The sequence below is a fragment of the Macaca nemestrina genome, chromosome 19 (genome assembly GCF_043159975.1).
Source record: "Macaca nemestrina isolate mMacNem1 chromosome 19, mMacNem.hap1, whole genome shotgun sequence".
In the NCBI taxonomy this organism is placed as follows: Eukaryota; Metazoa; Chordata; class Mammalia; order Primates; family Cercopithecidae; genus Macaca; species Macaca nemestrina.
In genome coordinates, this window is record NC_092143.1 from 64,869,722 (window position 1) to 64,887,690 (window position 17,969).

Here is a 17,969-nt window from a genome sequence, read left to right on the forward strand (position 1 = left end):
GAAAGAAAAGGAGATGGTTTCTCCCATGCGTCTCTTTTTATTGGCAAGAAAAATCTTTTAATGAAGTTCTTCAACAGAATTCATCTCACCTATAACTGGATGTGATGGCATATGCCTGTAATTCCAGCTACTTGGGAGGCTGAGGCAGGAAGATCACTTGAGCCCAGGAATTTGAGTTTAGCCTGCTCAACATAGTGAGACCTCATCTCTAAATAAATAAATGTACATGTCATTAGCCAGAAATATCAAACGACCACCTAAACTAAGGGGGATGGGGACCATGATGATTAGTTTACATGTTTTATGCATGTCATGTGAGTAGAGAGTTGGGTACCAGCATAGAAAAAGAGGAGAAAGTACTGTGGACAGGCACTCAATTGTGTTTTTCACAGAAAATAAAGCTGGAAAGTTACTGCCCTTCCCTGACAATGCCAAATTCTTAGTCTTGTGCAAATCTTAGCTCTCAGTGACCCCATCTAGTCGGGATCCTCTTTTCGACATTCCCACTCTCCTTCCTGGAGCTCACCTGCGCCCGCTCCCTGGAGTACCCTACTTCCCACCCTTCTGGTGGGCTGCACTGTGCCAGTGTCTGGCTTGCTTTTTCTGGAGTCAGCAATTCACACTGAACACTAATGAAAGATTTTTCCAGAAAATAGCTTGTTGCCTTAGGCATTCAGACAACATTTCTCTTCACTCCTGGAGTGTCTCTTCCTGTGTGTCTCTATTATTAGGTACAGGCTCATTTCCAGCCCCCACTTGGAGGCCCTATGAGTTGTACCAGTCCCCAGCCTCTTCTCTAGGGCCCCTCCCTGAATCTTGACTGTGAATTTCTTGTTTACTTTTTACAATAGCGTTGCAGACAAGAAGTGCCTATCTTTCTGTCTCTCACATAACAGACACTCAACAAGATGTGCTCTGGTTGTTTTCTCCTAAGTGCCCAAGTGGTGGGGAGCCTCTTCTACACCTAAAATGCACTAGACAATTAACAATTTTCCTAGCAAATTCCATTCAACCAAGTTTCCGGGGGACAGTCTTTACAAGCTTATAAAGTAGCCTGTAAGGCCTGAAAACAATAAATCAGTATCCACTCATCTAGGCACACTTTTCTTGTTTTCTTCCTTCTATCCATGAAATATCAGCTTCCCTGAATGTCTAAGGTCCAAACCTTTGATGTGGGTCAATGTGAAGGAAAAGATGAGTGTGACAAGGATATTTTTAAGATAAAAAAAGGAAAAACTTGGGGCTAGCAAGATTAAAAACTGTAGTGACATCTCAAAGAAGAAAATAAAGTTCACCTCTGGCCTCCACCAGCTTTCTCCACAAGCTAATGAGATGATGATTAAGAGTGTGGGGGAAAAGAGCAATGAAATGTCCTTGTTTCCCCCAGATGAAAATCTAGGCAGGACTGTGTGTTCGTTAGTCACATAAATTGCTATTTAAAGTGAACCAACTCAGACTTCACAAGCATAGATTCTGATTGGACTCATATCATTGCCTTTCCTAATGAAATGCTTCCCGTTGTTGCCTTCACACAGAAAATTAACTCTAAATAATATTAAAACTCTAATTCAATATAGATTCCACTAATTGATCCTTTAGAAGTAAATCTACCCAGGGAAAATAAGACTATTTTAAATTATTTACCAAAAATTGTGTTGAGTCTTTCGAGTGTTTCAGTTCAGAGGATTTCTATATAATTGTAACAATATATGGTAAAGTTTTTGAAGCCTAGATACATATTTTAATGTCATTGTTTCAAATGGGTACCCCAATTGATGGTTCACAAGTTCTGATGTGCTGCACTACTGGCAAGTCTCCACTTTACTTTTACTCAGCTTGACCGGGTAAAATTGTAAAACTCTAATAAAACAAAGTATGTAGTACTCTATAGAAATTGTGCTTTAACTGCACTCCTAATAACAGACTTTATTCTTTTTTCATGAAAAGCAATAATTTTAGATGCTAAAATGCTGAATAATAAAACATATTTATAGGTATATTGAGCAAACCCTCTTAGGAAAGAAGGAATCTAGGTGACCCCTGCTTTAAAGGAAAAGATATCAATATATATTGATATGTATGTCAATAAATATTCTCATTATGAAAAACAAAGAAAAGCATTGTTTTGACTATTCCTGTGTAACCAAGTATGACAAAACTTAATGATATAAAAATGATATTTTGCTTGCAGTTTTGTGGCTTAGGGATTTGGGAAATTTTGGCAGGGCAGTCTGTCTCAAATCCACATGGCATTTGCTGAAGTGACTAGAGCTGGAAAATCCCCTTCTAAAATGGTTTCTTGTCCCACATATCTGGTCCCTGGGTTGAGATGGCTGGAACACCTGGGAGCTGGTCACATACTGTTCAGGCAGCTCTCTTTCCATGTGGCCTCCATGTGTGGTTAGCTTGAGCTTCCTTACAGCGTGGTGGTCTCAGGGTAGTCTGACTTCTTACCTGGTGTCTGGAGCACATTTTTAAAGACAGGAAGTAGAAGCTGCCCGATTCTCAAGGCCTAAGCTTAGAGATTGGCAAAGCATCATTTCTGCTGTATTCAATTGGGTAAGCAAGTTACTAGGCCTGCAAATATTCAAGGGGAAGGAAATTAAACTCTAACTCTTAATGTGTTACCATTTTTGTTCCAGCACAGGAGTGAATAAACATATTATGAAAAGATTTGTCATTTTACAAAATAATTTATTCCAGTTTCTCTCAATATAATAAACACACCAAAGACATTTAGAATATTATATTATTTAAAAGTGACTACTCACACCTAACTTACTAGAAACATGTTCAATGCTCAAAGGAAAGTACAAATGCTCACATCCCTGCTTTAGTCAGTAGCTGCAGCTTACGCAATTAAGACTAGCATTCCTATTTTGCAAAGCTATTTAAAACCTGGCACTAACTATGTATTTACTATTGCCAGTCTGACTTCAACCTCTAAAGGTCTTCCAAAAATCTTCTCTGCCAAGAAATGACTGCCTCAGAATGAGATCCTGAATATCAAAAGGTTTACTCTAAGATTTAATTCAGCCAGACCAATGTTGGAAATCTGAAAGGGGCTGTTGTTTGTCACGTTAAGTATGTGCTTGTCGGGTAGATCTCAGTGGGAAGAAATTTTGTACTTGGGAATTTCCAAGACAACCTAAAACTGTTGTTTCTCATACTGATTTTACTATTTCTTTGCAGAGAGGTCAGCCGCCTGCAAATCTTTGGGCATTCGGTCCTTCTCAGGCTTTCTCCACGCTATGCCGGATGGCAGACCCCAGGGCTGGGGAGTGCAGATGGAGAGTCAGCCCTGCCAAGGCAGATGGCTGACCTCAGAAGCCCAGATCTATCTGTATCGATATGTTTCTGAAGGGCCAGTTTTTGTATCTCAGTACACACTGTCTGGAGCTCACAGTACTCGCTGTGCTCGTAATGGCTCTCTTTGCCTAAGTGTCCTAGCAACATATCAACTAAGCAAATAGAAACAGACAGGAGCAAGTGGAGTTTATCTAAACCTGCAGGAGGGCAGAGAGGATTCACAGCCGTACAGAAGCTATCCTCAATGTCTATGGAGGCTGGTGTTTCAACATCAGCATGAATCCAGCCATAAATTATAAAATAAATTCCTCATTCTTTTATACCGTTGACCACCCAGAAGCTACAGTTTTATGTACCTCTACAGACCAGTTGGTTTTCGAATTGGCCCAGTTAAACTTCTCTGTTCCTCCTCTTACAATATAGTACATAAAATCCTCTCACATCCCTGTTTGCATAATTTCTTTTGAAATTATTAGTAGATAGCATTTACCTGTCTAAATGAATAGACCATTGAATCTTGCAAGAGCCAAGTTACTTTTTTAAGATCCTACTACCAATTGTTGAGGAGAACAAGTTCTGGCAGGGAGGTGTCTGATTGCTAGAGCAGCTCTCCCTTTCTCTTCAGACCACATTCGACTATTGACAGTCCACAGCAGCTGGTCACTCCAAAGTGTGAATAGGAATTCAAGCCATAAAGCCTGCATCCTAAAATCATATGATCTTAGCTCATAACTGGGGATAATTTTGACATGTAAATTTGGTTTTCATCAAACCAATTAGTATTTGAAAAGAGTTAGGACATGAGGATGACAGAAAGGGAATTCACTAAAATGGGAAGCTCTTTTCCCTTGGAAACAAAAAGAAGAGAAGAGAGGGAGGTGATGTAAATATACCAAAAACCTCCCGAAGTCTCAACTTTATAATATTCATAATAGAAGTCATCGACCCTGAGGATATAAAGAATTATTATATGCTATTAAGGACTACCTGATACAGAATATTTGTAAAGAGGAGCACCTAGCAATGCACTGTGTGCTGTGTCCCAGGCACCAAGGTGAGAGCATTACAAATATTGTTGTGTTATGCACTCAAAACATGGAGAGATTATTATTAAACACATCATTTTATTTAATCTTCACAGTGACCCTGTGAAGTAGGTACTTGCATTACCCCCATTTCCAGATAAACACAAATCACCTTAGATTAAATGAGGTACCACAGTGATCAAGTGGCAGAGCTACAAATCTAAGTTCTTCACCACTCTACAAAATTGTCCTTAATCACCACAGCTAATAAGTACAGAAAAGGTAAAAATATCTGGATTCATATTCCAGGTCTGACATTCATTAACTGGAACCTTGTGCATGTGAAAAAAAAGATTCAGAGCCTGCCTTCACCCTCAGAAAGTGAAAGTCATTTTCATCTACTTCATAGAGTTACCTGGAAAATTAAATGAACTAATATTTAAGTGTCAATAGAATGCCCAACTCATAGTAAGTACTGAATAAATACTTACCTGATAAAAAGAAAATTTCAAGATCTTTCAAGTATCTTACTCCTGAAACACTGTGGTTAGATAATTAGAAGTTAAAAAATTGTTTCATCAAAACAAATAATTTGATAAACAATAATTGACTAGTTAAAAGGCAGTCTGCAGAAATATTTTTAAAAATAATTTATTCCTGCAACTTTTAAAACCTAGGGACTGATTATATATTCCAAACAAATCTTGTGTGCACACACACACACACAAAAGAGAGAAGAGGTGAGAATACAAAGCACATGTAATGAGAAGATACTCTAGACTTCATTCCATACATAGCTCACAGGCATCCCTCGGTAGGATGAGAAGTTAGTCCATCGAAATCTAAATCCATGTTCCTTTTGTTATATTATGCTGTTTCCCATAGGAAGGGATTGACTAAGAAAATCTTGCATTTAGGTGGATTTTATGTATCCATATTATCTCATGACAACCAATAAGAAGGATTTTTTGGTGTACTAGCACCCAAGATGGCATAGTTTTGAAATTATTTTAATATATTGATAAAGGCTTTTTTTTACTATTATTATCCAATTCCACATCCCACTTTTCTCAAAAATTTTGCATTAACATAGCTAAACATGGCAATAGTGGTGACCTGGGTTTTAGGTCTGGGCTTGCAAATCAACTAGCACTATAACCTAGTCACCCTGTCTGGTAAAGGAAGCATTTGAAGCATTTCAAGCTCCTTCGTCTCTGAAATGAACCGAACCGAAACCCTACCACCTTCCACTTTTTCTAGTTAACTCAGAAGTATAGAAGCACTACAGATTCTCATTATCCAAAAATATTGCCAGTTTTTTTCCATTAAAATCTAGGTGAAACAAAAACGATATTAAGCAGTTCATGGCAGTTAGCATTATATTATCTGGTGGTTATGCTCTTCCCCCTTTTTTTAATAAGTAGCATGTGCACAGTAATTTTCATTGTCATGATTCTATGCCTCCTTCATACTGCGTTTTGCCAAAGAAACATCAGACATAAATGAACATTCTCAGGTATCCTAGCAACAGGATGTGATTAATAATACCTCTCAGAGCAGGGCAGATAAAATGCCTGAAAGTGAACACAAACTCAGAATTGGCTACTGAGAAATTGGTAGTGCGGTGAGACAAGTTTCATAAGATACCACGACAGACTTTATCATAAAAAGATGGAAGCAAGTAGAAGAGAGAACATATTTTAGAGAGGAGACTATAGTTGAGCATGAAAATATAGTATATGTGTGTGTGTATATATATACACACATATATATAGTGTACATATAAATGTGTATAAACATACGTGTGCACGCATACACGCGCGCGCGCACACACATATATAATTTCCTTTTCCTGAGAAGTGACATGAGATACTGAGTTGTAATACAGATGGCCCTACTCATTATTGGTGAGAGAGCATCAAATTGCCATTTATGTGCCCGTGGTTTTAAAAGATCAAAAACAATCCCTGTGATTAAGAGACTACTTCCATACTGAAGTATTGAAATGTACTGTAAATTGATATATATGTAATGTTTCTCCATGAAACAGTATCCACAACCTCAAGTCTAAAATAGCTTTTAAAAATATTGAGACTCAGTTTACATAGATAAATAGTCATGAGATGCGGAACTTTAGTGTTCAATTAAATAAATTTTCTCATATAAGAAAAAAGTTTTATCTTGCAAATTCAATTTTTATGAGGTTATGGTCTATTTTTATTCATCACAAGTGGATGCCACATCCAGGTTTAAACAGAAATAAGATGCAAACCATATTTTAATGTTTTGTTTTAAAACTAGAATCTGTGATAAAATAAAGCACAACTAGGAGAGAATGTGTGTTCATTATTCTGAAAGCCTTTCTATTATTTTATCACCCTCTTTTCTAATATAATAGTTTTCTTGGTTGTCAGTTGTAATATACATACCTGCTAAAAGCTCTATTCTTGGTTGTACTTTCACTACATTTTAGCAGCACTAAAATTGACTTCATGTTCTCCAGCATTTCAGAGTGGGTTGGAGTATTTGTGTTTAAGGCACACTGCTAGACTTCGGGAGAGAGAACAATGTGGGACTCTCTACTTGTCCTGAAGGAAGCCACCATCCAGTTAGGCAAACAAACACACAACTAATTGTGAACCAAAATAAGAATTAGTTCTATGGCAGAGGCATAAATGAAAGGCTACAGGAGCACAGAAGAAGGGTGCTTCATTCTTCAGGGCATGGAGAGTTTGGGGAGTTGACCCAAAAGAAAAGACTTCACAGAGGACTGGCAGCTGAGCTGAGCTCTAAAAGTTGAATAGGGTTTTGATAGGCAGAAGCCATGTGACAGGACATTCTAGGAAGCAGAAACAGCATGAATGGGGAACTGGGGTGGGGGTGTAATTCCTGGTATAATGGGTAACTCCTCTATGTGATGCTTGAGGAGTGGCAGCAGAAGGAAAGTTATGGCCAAATTGTCCAAGGTCATAAATTTTATATTAAGAAATGTAGAGTTTGATATTTAGGAGTGATTGGATTACAAGGAAAGAAAAAACCAACAAACCAGTTAGGAGCCCATAGAAAATAGATAACCCCAGGAACAGATAGAAAGTTCATGAACTCGGGTGATGGCAGTGACAAAGAAGATATGTTTCAAAGACCTGATAGAGAGGAATGTATCGGACTGATGGACAGATTAGATGGGAAGAAGGAGCAAAAGAAAGAAGCCTGTGGTTCTTAGGTTTTATGTTTGGTTGCCTGAGCAGACACCAAGGATGAGCAGTTTTGTAGGGGACTATAATTATTCTTGTTTTAATGGCATCTTCCTCCTCCTCCTCCTCCCACCCCTCCTCCTCCTCCTCCCACCCCTCCTCCTCCTCCTCCCACCCCTCCTCCTCCTCCTCCTCCCACCCCTCCTCCTCCTCCTCCTCCTCCTCCCACCCCTCCTCCTCCCACCCCTCCTCCTCCCACCCCTCCTCCTCCTCCCACCCCTCCTCCTTCTCCTCCCACCCCTCCTCCTTCTCCTCCCACCCCTCCTCCTCCTCCTCCTCCCACCCCTCCTCCTTCTCCTCCCACCCCTCCTCCTCCTCCTCCTCCTCCCACCCCTCCTCCTTCTCCTCCCACCCCTCCTCCTTCTCCTCCTTCTCCTCCTTCTTACTTTAAGTTCTGGGATACATGTGCTGAACGTGCAGGTTTGTTACATAGGTATACCTGTGCCATGATGGTTTGCCGCACCTATCAACCCATCATCTAGGTTTTAAGCCCCGCATGCATTAGGTATTTGTCGTAATGCTCTCCCTTCCCTTTCCCCCAACCCCCAACAGGGCCCAGTTTGTGACGTTCCCCTCCCTCCTGTGTCTGTGTGTTCTCATTGTTCAACTCCCACTTGTGAGTGAGAACATGCGGTGTATGATTTTCTGTTCCTGTGTTAGTTTGCTGAGGATGATGGTTTCTAGTTTCATCCATATCCCTGCAAAGGACATGAACTCATTCTTTTTTTTTTTTTTTTTGAAACAGAGTCTCGCTCTGTCACCCAGGCTGGAGTGCAGTGGCCAGATCTCAGCTCACTGCAAGCTCCGCCTCCTGGGTTCACGCCATTCTCCTGCCTCAGCCTCCCGAGTAGCTGGGACCACAGGCGCCCGCCACCTCGCCCGGCTAGTTTTTTGTATTTTTTTCAGAGATGGGGTTTCACCGTGTTAGCCAGGATGGTCTCAATCTCCTGTCCTCGTGATCCGCCCGTCTTGGCCTCCCAAAGTGCTGGGATTACAGGCTTGAGCCACTGCACCCGGCCATGACATGAACTCGTTCTTTTTTATGGCTGCGTAGTATTCCATGATGTATATGTGCCACATTAAGTTCATCATCACTGGTCATTAGAGAAATTGGGACTATAATTATTTAAGTTAAGGACATGTGTTGAAGTGCAGTGGAGGACACAGGTAGAGATCTCCAGGAGGCTTTAAAACCTAAGATTTTGGAGCTAGAGATGTACTGTCACAATCATCTCTTTTGGGGAAAGTGAGCATTGAGAGAATGAGAGATAAGATCACCCATTCAGACTGAGATAAAGATACTAAAGAAGGAAGCCTAGAGGGTCATCTCCATCTGAACAGTTCAATATCTGTGTCCATTGATCAATATAATACTGTCCTATGTAATTTTTATTTTTCTAATTTGATGTTTAGTGTGTACGTGTGTGTGTGTATATATATATGCACACCTATATATACACACATACATATATATATAACTAAGAAATCTAAGTAGATTCCTGTAACAGGACTAATTCATGATAAAACTAATAGGTAGCATTTATATAGCACTCCACAGTTTACAAAGCCCTTTCATATAACATAGGGGCTAAGAATTGTTTGAGGTCTTCATAAAAAAAATTTGAGGTATTCATAAAAAAAGTTGCACCTTTCAGCCTCCCTTCTGAAACATGAGATGCCAATATTTCATGTTAATTTTGTCCATTTCTTGCTAGCTTTACCATATGGAATTGTTTAATCCTCACAGCATTCCAGAGAAGTAGGCCCTGATCCCCACTTTACAAATGAGAAAATCAGGGAGACTGATTGATATGCCTGCAATTGGCACTACTGCAGGTATAGTATATTAAATGATGAATTATGACAGACTTTCGTAACATATACATAACACTTATCTCAGCATTTAGCAGCTAAAAACAAACCTATCAGCTCACATGGTTTCTGTGGGGGACTCTGGAATAGCCAACTGGATGGTTCTGGTTTTGGCTTTCTCAAGATTACAGTCAAGATGTTGGCCAGAGCTGCTGTCAGCTGAAGGCTTGACTAGGGCTGGTAAATGGATTGCTCATATGCCTGGCAAGTTGATGGGGGCTGCTGGCAGGCCTTTGTTCCTCATTGGCTGTTGACAGGAGGCCTCAGTTCCATGTCACGTGGACCTCTCCATAGGGCTGCTTGAGTGTCCTCACAACATATTATCTGGCTTCCCCCAGAGGGAGTGATCCAAAAGGAAGATTGAAGTCATAGATTTTTGTCTTTGTTTTTCGAGATGGGGTCCTGCTTTGCTGTTCAGGTAGAGTGCTGTGGTGCAGTCATAGTTCCTGGTAACCTCAAACTCCTTGGCTCAAATGATCCTCCTGCCTCGGCCTCCCAACTAATTAGGGAGGTGACAGATGTGTGCCACCAGGCCTGGCTAATCTTTTAAAAACATTTTAGAGATGGTGGTCTCATTATGTTGCACTGGCTGGTCTCAAACTGCTGGTCTCAAGTGATCCTCCTGCCTCAGCCTACCAAAGCACAGAGATTACAAGCGTGAGCCACCACACCCAAACTGGAAGCCACAATTTTCTTAAGGATCAACCTCAAAATCACACTCTATTATTCCCGCAAAATGCTTGATTACACAGTCAGTCTAAATCAGTGGGATTACACGGGACATGAATATCGAAAGAAGAGAAGATGGGAATCATTGGGGACACCTTGATCACTACACCATATTATTTATCTCAAATACATACACTTCCAACTTTCAGAATTAGAAACTCATTCTAATATAGGTTAAAGATACTTCAAAAAGATGTTTTTCTTTACGTAATTTACAATTCAAGCCTTGAATACCATTTTTTAAAATTTATGAAAATGTCTGAGGCCTCTAGTATTCGTAAGTGAATAATCAAACAGTAAGCAGTGGCTTGCCCAGTGGAAAACTTAAATGAGGAGGTGCCCTGTCACACTTGGTAATGAATGAGGCCTTTAAATGGATTATTCGTGTTATTTATCTGTTGGAATCATTGAAATAAATTGCATCAAACAAGTCGTCTGGAAATCACCCAAATAAATATAACGTGCCATTAATCAAAGTGCCAGTTAAATGAATTGTACACTTTTCGCAGCGACACGAGGGAAGATTGTACATTTTCCACCTTATATTTTAGGACTTTAGAAGACTTGAAGGGCTGCTAGAAAAGCTTGGATACAGTTTACATGTAGCTTCAACGGGTGGCCTAACTTCTCAGGAACTAGCTCCAGCTAAAGAATGTTGATAGATGACAAAAAAGTGGCAGCTGGAAAGATGGCCCTCACTTATCCAAAACCAAGGCCCTAACCTCCACCGTGGTGTTCATCGCCCAGGTGCACAGTTTCTTACCTAAGTCTAGAAGCATGCTTACGTTTTCCATAGCTTAGCAAAAACCTTGAGTTGACTTCTGTTCAAGCTATTGTCCCATTTCACTTATTTGACTCATTTGGAGGCTGACAAATTTGATAAACAAGAAGCCATGTCCTCAGCTCCACTTCCTCATCACACACTTACTTCCCAGACCCTGGCAGTCTCTCTTGTGTTCTCTGCCCACTCTCTGCTAAAACTACTCTCACAGTCTAGCAAAAATCATGTGAACTCCCCAAGTAGTAGCAACATGCTATTGAAAACCCCCATACTTCTAAAACTTGATTTGTGGTACAGGAGCTTGCACTTTGTTGAGCTCCCTGGATCTTGGCTGCTTCCGACTTCCCATGGGCCTGTATCACAAAACAAAAGCAGCCGTCATGTCATCTTAGTTATTGTCCTCCGCCCACTCCTCTGTGCTGTCTGCCTTTATGCCCCATTCACTCCTTCAGCTTCAGCCATCTTCTTACGATGAACACTTCTTGCATCTGTAATTTCAACTCAGATTTTTTGAATTTATTGAGACTTGCTTTGTGACTGAGTATGTGGTCAATCTTAGAGAATATTCTGTGCACAGATGAGAAGAATGTGTATTCTGTGGTTGCTGGATGGAATATTCAGTAGATGTCTGTTAGGTCCATTTGGTCAAAAGTTCATTTAAGTCCACAGTTGCTTTGTTAGTTTTCTGCCTCCTTAATTTGTCTGATGCTGTCAGTGCCTGTTGGAGTCCCCCCACCATTACTGTGTGGCTGTATCTCTTTTCTTAGATCTAGTAGTATTTGTTTTACAAGCCTGGATGCTCCAATGTCAGAGGCATATATATTAGGACATTTAAATTTTCTGACCTCTTACAAGCTCCTTGTCCCCATAGTACTTCAAAGTCAGTCAGTCTAACACTGAACTTGTTATTCCCAGCCCCATCGCATTCTATAATACCATTTCCCCAACTTGCATCTCTGTGCCCAAAGTCACCTAGCTAACCATTCATCTTGACTCCTCCACCTTCCTGGCAACTCACATTTTATAAATCGCTGGGCCCTATTGTTTTGGCCTCCCCACTGTCTCTCGCATCCACTACTTCCCTCCCCTCCATTCCCACTGCCATAACTCAGTCCCCACATTCATTACCTTGTGCCTAACCTCTAGGATAGTCTTCCTCCTATGCACTGCTGTAAGTGTGCAAGGTCTTCTTGCACAAATACTCTGTCCATTTAGCCCATACTGTTTTCTTTGCCAAGAGTCAGTCATTTCTCTATTTCAAATTTATCAAATCCCATTTGTATCTCAAGGTCAAAATCAAGTACCACTTTCTCCATAACTTCATGAGCACCCCCTCCTTTCTTAAAATAACTGCTTCATCAACTCATATCTTTAAACATTCTACATCGTTTGAGGCATGTCTCACTTCATGTTATATTGTCTGTCCTTTCTATTTTTTCAAGTGGATTGTAAGAAGGCATAGTCTTATTTAGCTGTTTTTTCCATAGTACTTTCTATGGGGATTTGCCCTTTGTAGGTTTATTGTTGAGTAAATGACCCTTACTAACAAGATTTTAAAAATCCAATAGCACATTTAATGCATAGTTATTTATTTTTTACTTTCATAAATTGGTTTGCAAGCAGTTCTCATGCCTGTCAGCTGAGCCCAGTCATCTCCAGGAGCACATTGGACATGGCTGAAGTAGTGGTTGTGTTTAGAAATTGCTGTAAACTGGGCTTTCATCTTATTTTCATCATATTCTCATGATTCCATGCTGTAACTTATCTGCCACTTCTCATTTCAGGGAGAGTGGAGAAGAGAAGAGAACAAAAAGTAACTTCAGGTAAGATTTTTTCTAATGGGCTCCAGCTTTATTTCCTGATTTTATTTCCACCTTTAAAATGTTTTTAATTTATTATTTAAAAATACACACTAAAATTCATCATTTATGGTTTTTGAACTGGTCGATATTAATTTAATTAAAATAAATTCACACATTTAGCTTTTTCACTTTCACATCAGTTATTCCCTTTTCATTCAATCATTACATTCAAAAGAAAATGAGATGTAATGTCGTTTAATTTTTTCATGATTATCTATTTAAAGGTAAGTCTTGCAACCAACAGTATTAAAATACAGACGTTGTGATGTGATAGTTGACAGTTGACAACCAGTTTAGTTTCCCAAGTGACTGTGAATCTCAATTTTATTTCCTAAAACCGTTTATGTAGTGGATGTTTTTCAGGACAATATTAACTGAGAAGCATCTTTATGTTTTGGAGGAATTTCAAGAATGCCTTCACTTCTAAATTCATATGGATGCAGAAGTGAACCACGCTTTGGCAGAGTGCCATTGCACATAGTAGGGGTCAATATTTGCTAACTAATACAAACTTAAGTTTTTACATTTTCATATTTCCATTACTCGCCTTTTAGCTTAAAGTTGTGAGGTAAGACAGATTTTCATTTATCAAGTCAATCTTTGCATAGGAGCAGTGTTGCAGCTCACAGTGCCCAGAAATTGCCAACAACCATAGAGAATGCTAATTTGGCATGTGTACCTATGCCCGCCATCCTTCCCAAGTTTCCACCAACCATTACTCCTGTGATAAGTGAGCGCTACCAATCACTCCCATCCACTAGCTTCTTTTAGCTTCATTTCTTGTCTGGTAATAAGATATTGTGTGTGTTTAATAAGATATTGTGTGTGTTTCCAAAAAGTCAGTATAGTCAGTAGAAGACAAAGATCCATCTTAATCTAAAAGTGTATAAAGAGCATAAGCTCCTGTCTCTTTTCTCCTTTCTAACCTTAGCGTTCATTTCAGATAAGTGGGCAACTTACTACCTGCATGAATTTCCTGTTAAATATTATTGTTTGCGTTCTCTAGGAATCTTTTAAGGCCTGATCATGAACACACACACATATACACACACACACACACACACACACACACACACATATAATTATGAAAGCAAGAAAGTTTCTGATTCCCTCACAGGTATGATTACCTTCATTATTGCTCCTTAGGGGAGAAATTATTTGTACAGCTTCTAAAATTCTATTTCCATAATGCTGTAAGTCCTACCTTCTTAGTTAAAGAAAATACACAGTTTGGAAGAAAGCTAAGTTGGCCAAAGTGTTAAATCTGATGCCTCATTAGGTTCCCTCCATAGTCATGGCTTCTAAAATTCTGTGTGATCAAGGTGACGCCAAGGTTAGAGACAGAGGCAGGACGAGGACTTAGGCATCTCCACTCCTTGTCCTTTCCTGCACCCCCACCATGCTAACCTTTCTTTTCAAAACAAAGTGCTAGTCATTTTAATGCTTTGTTCAGTGACTTGCTTAATAAAACACTTCTCAACAAATGGAAAATCTTTAAGGCAACAGCATCTTTGATAGGGAACACAGGTCACTAGAGTTATGAGAAAACCCCCTTTACTAGTGGGATTTTTACAAATTTGCCCTATCTGATTTATAGCTTGTCACTTGCCTGATTTCTATGAGAGGGTGAGGTTAAGGAGAACTAATGGATAGAGCCCATATTCTAGGGGAATGTTAGGGGACTCCTAATCATTTCAAAGGACAACAAATCATGCCCTCAGGAAATCTAAATTTGTAACAATAGTCTGAGTTTTTAAGATTGGAACATACTGTTTGCCCCTATAGTCATAAATACTACAATCAGTCTGTGGTGCTGGCCTGAATGTAGACTTCTTTAGATAAAGTACGTGGCTAAGATACCGAAAACATCATGGACACTCCTATTTCTGACTTCCTGCTTGCATTTTTTCACATCTTTGTTCATTTTCCTCAGATTCTATGTCCTGCCTCCTCAGTTACTATATACCCCGCACCCTCTTGTTTACAGCTGAGTTTATCTCCCAGCTAAGAAAGACGAATATTAGGTTCTAGACCCTTTCAATCTACCCTATCCTATTGCACTAAATGTATAATAATTGAGACAAAAAAATTAGAAAATATTTTAGAATATTCCTATTAAAACCAGGACCTACCAAGACCCTCATTTTTTGGTTGGTTAAGGTTAATTCTTTGTTTAAAGACTCTTGCACTAAGATGAAAGTTACACAGAAGCAACTTTTTGTTCAGGGTAAGAAATAACTTGACAACAAGGAAACGTCTCTGGCACTGGAAAGAATGAGATTATGTTTGTAAACATGTGCAGGGGTTGGGCACCTCCTAAAAGAATGATGACAAGAGATTGATAAAGATTTTGGTTAAATCATTGCTAAAGTTTTTTCTAATGTGTCTATGATTCTATTGCCATTTTCACTTAATTGAAATGGCTCTACTATGTATAATGGTCGTCAACAAAACTTAAGTAGCTTTCATTTCATTACATAACTGAGTGAATCATGTTCCAAAGATTACACTAATTTAGTTTGGACTGAGTTTCTCAGTAAAGCATCTAGCTGATGGTGTTAAGACTGTGGAATTAAACTGTCCTGTAGTCTATTTAGTGACTTCTATTTAGAGTCCGTCTACAGTGATTGCAATCCTGGCTATTGATTCATGTGTAATGCTACTTTTCATACACCAGAAATAACTCACAAGAGAATATGTATAACTTGGTATCATTCATTGTCATTTTTGAAAACCCATTCAAATTATATGCCCCTTGATACTAAACTTGGAAGTCTATGTCATATTCATACAATATGGTTAGAAACATCAAAACTAAATTTGGCGATTTGGCTTGGTAAAGAATATTATAAAATATATGGTGGTATAATGATAAATGGACAAATATGAGGAGGCAAATACCTGATGTCATCAATGTTCTATTTTCCTTTGATTCTCTTTACCAGGAAAATTTTTTAAAAGATCAGCTATTTCATAGATTTTACATAAAAACTTCATTGTTTGAAGTACCTTTGTCTCATCAGAAGAAAGACTTCTTTGTGGGCCATGGAATTCTCAATATTAGAAAGCAACACAGCATAAAATTCAAAGAGGAATTCTTGTGAAGAAAAGTGGATTATCAATTATTGTTAGGATGCTTACTAACATAAACTATGGGAATACCATCTGTTAAATCTATATTCCAACATTTCCAAGAAGAAGAACCCTTTCAAATTCAGTTAAGTATAATGGAAAGAATAGCCCTAGTGGACCAGAGAATGGAGAAATCAATTGTGTACTTTTCGCTTATGACATTAGAGCAATCCCTAAAGTTAGAAATGGTTTGTTCATTTGCATAATTTGCAAAAAGCTACCCATAGAGAAGAACAATGTGGTTGGTTTTTTTATTTTTTATTTTTATTTTTTTTGTCAACTCAAAAGGCGAAATTCATTATTGGAAATTTAGCAAATGTAGAACATCTGCTTTGCAAGCTCAGTCCCTTGCCGCTTACTTTTTGAGTGTGTTCCTTCTTGGAAATGTTCTACAACAACAATGGCAACTCCATTTTAAAACTTTTTAACACACATTTAACATGCAGTCATTCAGGAAAAAAAAAAATAAGTAGATACTGAATAAAATCTTCCATCTGTGCGTGAATAACATGTTCACTTTATTATATGTCACATTTATTGAATACAAATAATATTTAGCACATTTAGCATGATTTTTCTCTAGGCTATTTCTATTTTTATAGTGTTTTTGCCATAGTTCCTATACACTATCCAAAAAAAAAAAAAACTTAAAAATCAAGAGTGAAAAGGACCTATTTTGTGATAGTTTTAATTATTGGTGACCAACATTAAACATATGAAGTTAGCAGGTAGAAGACATTGTGACAAATACATTTAAGCAAACTATTATCCTTGAAAACCCATCATTTTGGACATCGGTATTTTGCAATATCTGCACATTTCATTCTCACTTTGAGAATCATTATTCCAGTTAGAATCAAGCTTAAAATGCTTACCATTCTAACTTGTTCATAGCTTATAAAAGCTATTTTCTTGACAGCACCTCAGGCACCACAAAAGGGGCAAAGAAGGAATCTGAGGTATTTATAAGTTGATACTTTCAATTTGATAAATATTTTAATGGTCCAGGACTTGTGCTTAACATCAGAGATGCAAAGTGAATAAGATGTGGGATAAATATCCTTAATTCACTCACTTTCAGTTCAGGGAGAAAAGCAAGTACACATGATTACAACACGGTGCCTTTTAAAGAATGATGTACAAGGTATTATGAGGAATTCAGGGAGGGCTTCCTGGAAGAGGTGAGACTTGAGTCAATCCTTGAAGAAAGAATTAGAGTAGTTTACCAGGTTAAAAAAAGGGAAAAGAGCTTGCTGTCCAAAGGAGTGTGTTCATGCAAACTAAACAAATCTGAAACACCTAATAGTTAATGAAAGAGACATTGCCAGAGAGATGAAGGTAGCTGGAAAAGGCATGGCCTATTGAGGGAAAGCTTAGTGATTTAATAAGACTGGAGCAGAGTCACAAACAAGAAGTGGGAGATGTGGCCAAAATGTAGGCACATGCCAGAATCAACAAGGACCATCTATGCCATTCCATGGAGTTTGGGCTTTATGCAGTAAGTGCTGTAAGCTAATGAAGTACAAGGAATTACAGAATCCATTTGCCTTTTCTAAAAATCTCTCCAGAAAAGAGATTTCTAAAAATCTCAGTGGAAGTATGGATTGGAAGAGAAATTGGCGGGAGGCAAGGAAATCAGGGAGGATATCATTTTAATTACCCAAGAATAACAGGATGAAGGTCTGAGGTGTCTTTACTAAGACAGTGACATTAGAGAGGAAATGGAATCCAGATACATTTACAAGATCAAATTGACCTGGTTGGATATGGAAAGTATGGGAGGACAACTCCTAGGTTTCCCGCCTTAGAGAAGAGATGTATACTGCAACCTGTGTAGGGAATACAGGGAGAGAGAGAAGTTTGGTAGAGAAAATAATAAATTCAGTCATATCTATGTTGATTATAATGTAGCATGTGTGATATGGGGGCAGAATTGTGTCAAGAATGTCAAATAAGCAGTAGGTTTTGGACAATAGAGCCTAGAACTTCAGAGAGATGCAGATTT

The 17,969-nt window shown here is 38.7% G+C and overlaps 1 protein-coding gene across 5 annotated transcripts in view; it reads left to right on the forward strand.

Annotated features, from left to right (window-relative positions):
• The window catches only part of LOC105465439 (carbohydrate sulfotransferase 9), a 326,845-nt gene that overhangs the window by 149,142 nt on the left and 159,734 nt on the right, over window positions 1-17,969 (forward strand). For 3 of the 5 annotated variants that reach the window (XM_071085509.1, XM_071085508.1, XM_071085510.1), the window contains exon 3: window positions 12,755-12,793. The exons of 1 other annotated variant lie outside the window; for it this stretch is intronic. In XM_071085509.1, coding sequence (XP_070941610.1) covers window positions 12,755-12,793 — 39 coding nt within the window. Of the gene's footprint in view, window positions 1-12,751; window positions 12,794-17,969 lie in introns of those variants that run through there. One more of the 5 variants, XM_071085512.1, reaches the window with a different exon arrangement.